The sequence below is a fragment of the Sinocyclocheilus anshuiensis genome, unplaced genomic scaffold (assembly GCF_001515605.1).
Source record: "Sinocyclocheilus anshuiensis isolate Anshui unplaced genomic scaffold, SAMN03320099.WGS_v1.1 scaffold1632, whole genome shotgun sequence".
Lineage (NCBI taxonomy): Eukaryota > Metazoa > Chordata > Actinopteri > Cypriniformes > Cyprinidae > Sinocyclocheilus > Sinocyclocheilus anshuiensis.
In genome coordinates this window covers 47,144-54,306 of record NW_015558674.1, presented here as the reverse complement: position 1 = coordinate 54,306, position 7,163 = coordinate 47,144, and the positions used below count along the sequence as shown (strand labels likewise).

The 7,163-nt window shown below is 39.0% G+C and overlaps 1 protein-coding gene across 1 annotated transcript in view; it reads left to right on the top strand.

Moving 5' to 3' along the window:
* LOC107681263 (R3H domain-containing protein 2-like) overlaps window positions 1-7,163 on the top strand; it is an 80,992-nt gene that overhangs the window by 34,167 nt on the left and 39,662 nt on the right. Inside the window, exons 2-7 of the mRNA XM_016477514.1 lie at window positions 1,110-1,297; window positions 1,397-1,587; window positions 2,533-2,574; window positions 4,223-4,312; window positions 4,555-4,678; window positions 5,984-6,062. Coding sequence (XP_016333000.1) covers window positions 1,426-1,587; window positions 2,533-2,574; window positions 4,223-4,312; window positions 4,555-4,678; window positions 5,984-6,062 — 497 coding nt within the window. The 5' untranslated portion in view covers window positions 1,110-1,297; window positions 1,397-1,425. The remainder of the gene's footprint in view (window positions 1-1,109; window positions 1,298-1,396; window positions 1,588-2,532; window positions 2,575-4,222; window positions 4,313-4,554; window positions 4,679-5,983; window positions 6,063-7,163) is intronic.

Here is a 7,163-nt window from a genome sequence, read left to right as displayed (position 1 = left end):
TGGCCGGCGGTGTCATGTGCTGCCGATGACGTGGTTTCTGCAGTCGGGAATCCCAGCTATCTGAGCGCGCTCAGTCGCTCTTCAGTCTCTCTGCAGTATGACGTCAGCGCTGGAGTTTCCTCCACTCTCTTGCCTCAGTCACTCCGCTGCTGCATTATGCGCTTTGACTTGTGCGCGCTCAGTCGCTCTCTCCACCCGTCTACTTCAGTCTCTGCAGTATGACGTCAGCGCTGGAGTTTCCTCCGCTCTCTCGCCTCAGTCACTCCGCTGCTGCATTATGCGCTTCGACTTGTGCTTTTAAAAGCATTTCCAGTGTGTGTGTGTGTGTGTGTGTGTGTGTGTGTGTGTGTGTGTTTTACAGCAGATGGCAAGTTACTCAACCCTGAACCTTTTGCACAAACTGTCCCTCCGTCCACACACACACACGGGTCTAATGCGTTTTTGGACAAATGCTCAGATGCCACACTTCAGTCACTCCTGTCTTTATGATGTAAGAGCCACATCCTGTCACTCTCCTCGTCGTGTTTCTGCAGAATGTAGTGTGTGAACTGTGCAGTATGTGAACGTTCTGCTTGCAGAAAGCCTGGATGACCTACATTTGGCCAAATGTGCAGCACACTGCATTAGATATACACTGTATCCCACAATGCAATCTTCTATTTCAAGTATGATGAATTAATTTAAATTGTATTTTTTATTTAATATATATTTTTTAATTTATTTTATTTTTAATTTGATTTATTTTTTATTTGTGTATTTTAATTTTTATCAATTAAAAAAAAATTTTTTTTTAAATGTATTTATTATTTTGCTGTATTACGGTGTTCTGATGCTTCTGTAACCAAGACCAAGCTTCAACGCTCTTGGCAGTAAAGCTCATTCTGATCCTGGTTCTGATGATGAGGTCATGTGACAACTGTTTATTATTGCATACTACTATTTTTAACCTAGTAGGTGGTGTACAGTATATACTGCACATTCTTCAGTACACATGCAGCCCTAGAGATATTCATAGTGTCTGCTGCCGTATTCACACTTAAACATGTATATCTTGAGTTAATCTGTTTATATTGTGCTTTCCGTGTCATCTAACCAGTGTTTCTCTCCAGCAGGTTGAGCTGTGACGATTGTGTGGATAAGAAAGTTGTGCAGGATGCAGGGAAATAGAGAAGACGCTCGTTCACCATGACACCCCCCCCGCTCTCATCTCAGCCATAGGAACACACGCGCACACACACACACACACACACACACGCAGAAGAACACACACCATCACACTACAGCCCAGGTGTGTCAGGTAAAGACTGACTGAACTGTGTTTGATAACAAATACTGATGACCAAAAGATCTATTTTTGCATCTCCTCCTCCTCACGCACTCGTGTTTGTGCGTTCAGGGTTTGTGAGGTGTGCGCTTTGAGGGATCATGTCTGTGGTCTTCACACCCGATGGGATGTTGGAGGGCGACGGCTCTCTGTCCACCGATGCTTCCACGGGCATCCGTGGCAAAATCAGCCCGACGGCACTCGCAAAAGACGCCAACTCCGACAGCACCGAACCAGACGACAACCTCTCCCAGGATGCACAGGTGAGACACAGAAACGCTAGGAAGGAGACTTCAGACTTTCCTTACTGTCTTCCTCAAACCTGCATTTATTTAGAGACACAGCTACATTAGCATTCACACGTTTGAGGTCGATTAGACGTTTTATTGTTTTAAAAGTCTCTTCTGCTCATCAGAGGTGCATTTATTTGATCAAAAATTCATAATTTTTGAAATATTTTTATATTTTAAATAGATTTTTCTATGTGAATATCTGTTAAAGTGTAATTTATTTCTCTGAATTTTCAGCATCATTCCTCCAGTCTTCAGTGTCACATGATCTTCAGAAATCATTCTAATATGCTGATTTGCTGATCAAGAAACATTTCTGATTATTATCAATGTTGAAAACAGTCGTGCTGCACAATATTTGTGTGGAAACTGTGATCGTTTTTATTTTTCAGGATTCACAGATGAATAGAAAGTTCAAAAGAACAGCATTTATTTGAAATGGAAATCTTTTGTAACATTATAAATGTCTTTACTGTCACTTTTAATCAAAAAAAAAAATGCTTACAGACCCCAAAAATTGGAATAGTAGTGTACATACAGTTAGATTTCAGCATTAATGAGAGTAAAATAGGTTAAAACTTGTCGAACCTTTATTAAAAAGTTTTATGCCTTGATATGGGAAACTCAATCTGAAACAGTTTGATCTGTCACAAAACTAATTTAAGTGAACTGGAAAAAAGGCTAAAAGCTGATGAAATGGTGACCAGTCACAGCACCAGAAATATATATTATATTTTATATATTTTCCCTGATACACATGTAAATCTTGATGTTGAATAGAATGCATTTTCTCCATGTTATTTGTCAGCTACTTTCTGTGAAGTATCTGTCATTTTCAGGTTTTGTTTGGTGCTGAAGTTCATCATTAATGAATGATTTTAAACGGTCATTAATAAATATTTTGGTCTTTCCCCGCAGCGGCGCTGTCAGAATCACGGCCACACTAGGAAACGAGCCAAGGTAAAGCGTGCGACGACACGCAGCATGTGTAGTTCAGTCCTAAACTTGAGTTTAACCTCGACTCAACCGACCCATAACAACTGGATTTTTGGGTCTTATTGCGTGAAATCTTGTTTATGTATTACTTTCAATGCAAAAATCATAATTAACATCTCAATTGTATGCAATTAAAATAAATAAATAAATAACACGGATGTCCAAAAATATATAAAAAAATTTAATTAAATAAAACAGGTGCTCAGTGCATTAATTAGAGAACTTCGGTTAAAGGGTTCATGACAAGTCTCAAAGTCTTCAAAGTCTCTAAAAAAAGCATTTTGAAGCTGTATGTTAAATATTCCATGTGTAGTGTTTCATTTATGGTTTGTTAAAATAATTCAAATGTTGGAAGGTGTATTTAGGATACATTTCTAGACGCATATGAAACCAGACCAGTCCTTTAAATGAATGCGGAGACGAAAGCGAGACTCTCTTCCTGTCGACCTCTCGCTCAGTTCTGTTGCCTTTTCACTAGTTGGCAAACCTGCCAAGTGTGATCATCTTACCAGATGTTCTACAAACACACACGCGCACGCACGCACGCACGCACACACACACACACAAACATACTCACACACACACACACACACATACACACACACACACACATACTCTCACACACATACATACACACACTCACTGATACTCACACGCGCACGCACGCACGCACACAGACACACACATGCACACACTCACACACACACTCACGCACACACACACACACTCATACTCACACATGCGCACACACACTCACACACACATACTCACACACACACACTGATACTCACACGCGCACACAGACACACACATGCGCTCACACACACACACACACTCACGCACACACACACACTCATACTCACACATGCGCACACACACTCACACACACATACTCACACACACACACTGATACTCACACGCGCACACAGACACACACATGCGCTCACACTCACACTCACACACACTCACACACGCTCAATCACATTTAACCGTCCCTTACAAACAAAATTAAACATTTCCGAAGCATTAATGTCTATAATGTAACCGTAGTGAAACATTCAGCAGGAAATAATGCAGGACTCTGTTAAATCTAGAATCTGATTGAAAACATATATTTAACCCCTTCTGGCCATTTCCTATTTAGGGTATCTGAAATTATACTTTCAGCATGATGTATTTTTAAGTGCTTTTGGAATAAAATAGATGCATCATGCAATTTCAGATTTCACTTTCTCATCGTGATTCTTTAATTGACAGGCTTGCTGTCAGAGCGCTTCCCACTAGTAATTACCCTTTGTACTAATCACATAAATACAGCATAGGATTCCTCGCTGTCACAGTCTCGTTTGCATCAGCAGAAAAGATGCTGCAGAGTTATTACGTTTTTAATGGAAGGTTACGAATGCAGAAGTTTTCACGCGCACAATAAGAACTGAAATTGCAGTGAATTGATTTCATATTGACAGTATTCAAAACTAGCAGCTGTTTTTCTGTTCCATATGCCTGAAATATAACTTCACCTCGTTTATTTCTCGTAATTCATCTTGGTTGTGTTGTTGATGATATCTGTGAACTTTCTTGGTCCTGCATTTCTGCTCTCTGTCTCTCTCAGTCGAATGCGAAGCTGAAGCTGGTGAGGAGTCTTGCAGTTTGTGAGGAATCTTCAGGACCGTTTTTGACCGACGGCCCTCCAGAATCGCAGGTAAACTCTGGTGGCTTTATCAGTAAAGAATAGTGCATTATTCACCAAAACTCAGAGACCTTCATGATTTAGAAAACTTGAAGTGTAGGCTGTGCTAAATGTATTTTGGCAAGTAAAATACTTCTGATTTCACTAGATTTGATTCTGTAACAGCTGCAAACAGCAATCGAAGCCCTTATGAAGCCACTGTTAGGATACGGTCATTAATATTCATGTTTTTTAATCTGGCTCCGCCCTTGAAGGACATCATTCAGCTTCACATCAGCTGTCCGTCCGATAAAGAAGAGGAGAAATCCTCGAAAGACGAGTACGAGAATGAGGAGAGGGAAAAGAAGGATAAAACTCCACGCAAGATGCTCTCGCGCGGTAAGACGCTCAAGTTCCTTTCTTACGGTTTTGAAACTGTTGATGCAATGCAAAAGAGCTCAACAGTCGGTTGTGGAAGTAAAAACTCCATTCATTTTCTCCACAGGGAAATTGATTATTAACAATAATTGATAAACCTTTAAAGACCGAGCTGTTGTGAGCTAATCGATTGTATATGCTTTCGTTGAACCCATTCGTTCACGTTAATTCAGCGTATATTTAAAATAATCACACAATACGCAGAATTCGTGGTGAAAAACTACATTACCCATGATGCTGTGCAGAAAATTCCACCAATCAGTGAATCGCTGCGAGTAGGGTGTGCTAAAGAGCACCGCAAAAATGCTCTCAAAATACTGAAATATTTGTATAGAAGTGCGTATTTAGCAATAATCTTAAATATATTGCTTCTATAGATACAACCAATAACTTAAAATGAGTCGTTTTAGATTTCTCAGTCGTTTTTAATTCGATTGAGTCGTTTGCAATGCTTCATGGGATTGTAGTTCTTTCGCTCGTTGGTTGGTTTGGTTCATGGTTTATAGCTCTTTAACTCTTTCCCCGCCAGCATTTTTTTTTTAAGTTGCCAGCCACCGCCTAGCCATTTTGATGATTTTCACTAAAATTTGATGGCCTCCAGTATATTTTGCTGTATGAATATTTGAATATGCAATACACCAAAATAACCTCTACTTTTATTATCAACTCTTGAATATAGGTAGGTTTCATAAAAATGCATAATTTTGAGCAAAAAGGTGAGAAAATCAAATTTTTATCAAAAACTACATCTGGATAATATTCAGTACGATTATCAAAGCATAAATCCAGTAAATCACTTCACCTCCAAAGCTTGCACAGACATATACCACTTCCTAAATCAACATTTTTTACAGTTTTCATTTATATGCTGTCTATTGCTGTTATTTTTCATATGCATCTGTTTACATAAGAGATCGCTAGTTTCTCCATCCTGTTCACCTGTGTTTTCGTTCGGGAGGTTTTGTACTCGTTCAGAAGATGCGTAATAGCGCCCCCGAGTGTATAACAGTGAAACACGGAAAGCCGTAAAAACTCGTCTTTGGCGGGGAAAGAGTTAATGAAGACATTTTATGAATTCCTATGGGGAACATGAACGGGAACAATACTTCCGGAACAAGCAGCGCTGAAAAAGTGCAACAAAATATTGTAACACTATAAAAAGTTAAAAGTAACGGCTTCTGTACTGTTCTGAACTCGGTGACTTGCTTCATGAATTCACAGAGACGTTCACATCTGATTCTGACTCCGTTTTCCGCTCTCTTCCAGACTCCAGTCAGGAATACACTGACTCCACAGGGATTGATGTGCACGAGTTCCTGGTGAACACACTGAAAAACAACCCCAGGTACGAGGCTGCATCCCAAATCACATACTATCTTTCCTAAGTAGTATACGAGAAGAAGTGAGGCTTAAATCATAGTAGTTAGTGTGCTGAAGGAACCCGGATTTCAGTACTGAGAGAAAGAGTTCAGAAAGGGATTTTCAGTCTAAATGTGAATTAGTAATTGGTTTTAAGGAAATGTCTTTATATGCCAGTGCTTGCATGAGTATTATGTAGTGGTCGACCGATAGTGTTTTTTTGACAGCCGATGCCGATATCTTGGAAATCAGGGTGGCCGATATAAAGCCGATGTAATTGTATTTATTTTAATTAATATTTAAGAAATTTGAAATCATTTGAAAATGGATTAAAAAATAAATTTGTAAAATAAACATACTTTTAGGCTACTTTAGATGACAGTATTTTTCACAAATAAATATTTAATAAAAATATAATTAAAAAGGAAGTAAACTAACCAACAGCACTCAGTATTCTGGGAAGTTTGTGTGCATTGGGAATCATATTTTTTCAAATAAAGCCAAGGTAACACTCATTTTACATACAGCACACAGTGAAAATGACATGAATATGACAGTGCGCAAATGCATAAAGCGTAGCATAATTTTAAAACACGAATTTAATGTTTAAAGCATTCGATTTGCACGGACCGAAAGTCACACAGAGAACACGCGATCATGCAGGTCACACTTCACATGATCTCACAACTGGATTTGACTAAGTTTGCAAGGTTTGTGAAATAAAATTTCCATTAGCCATTCAAAGATTTGTTTAAATGATGTAAATGCGTATTTGCTGAATGCTGACGGCAAACGAGAAAGTATTACAATTTTTGCCTTTCTATTACTAATAATATTAAAGCAATCGTTATAATACTTTTTTGTATACAGTTTAATTCCTTTGTTAAACAGCTCTATCTGATTATTAGATAGACTTATATCCGTATTAGACAGAACTGAATGACAACAGCGAACAAGAGGGAGAATTGTGAGCGGTGTGTGCTCAGGCGCTGCCGCAGCCATTCTCGGCGCCGTCAAAATAAAAGTTCCACCTCGAACACATCGGCCAAACAGAAAAACTTATCGGCCGATGCCGATATTTGAAAAA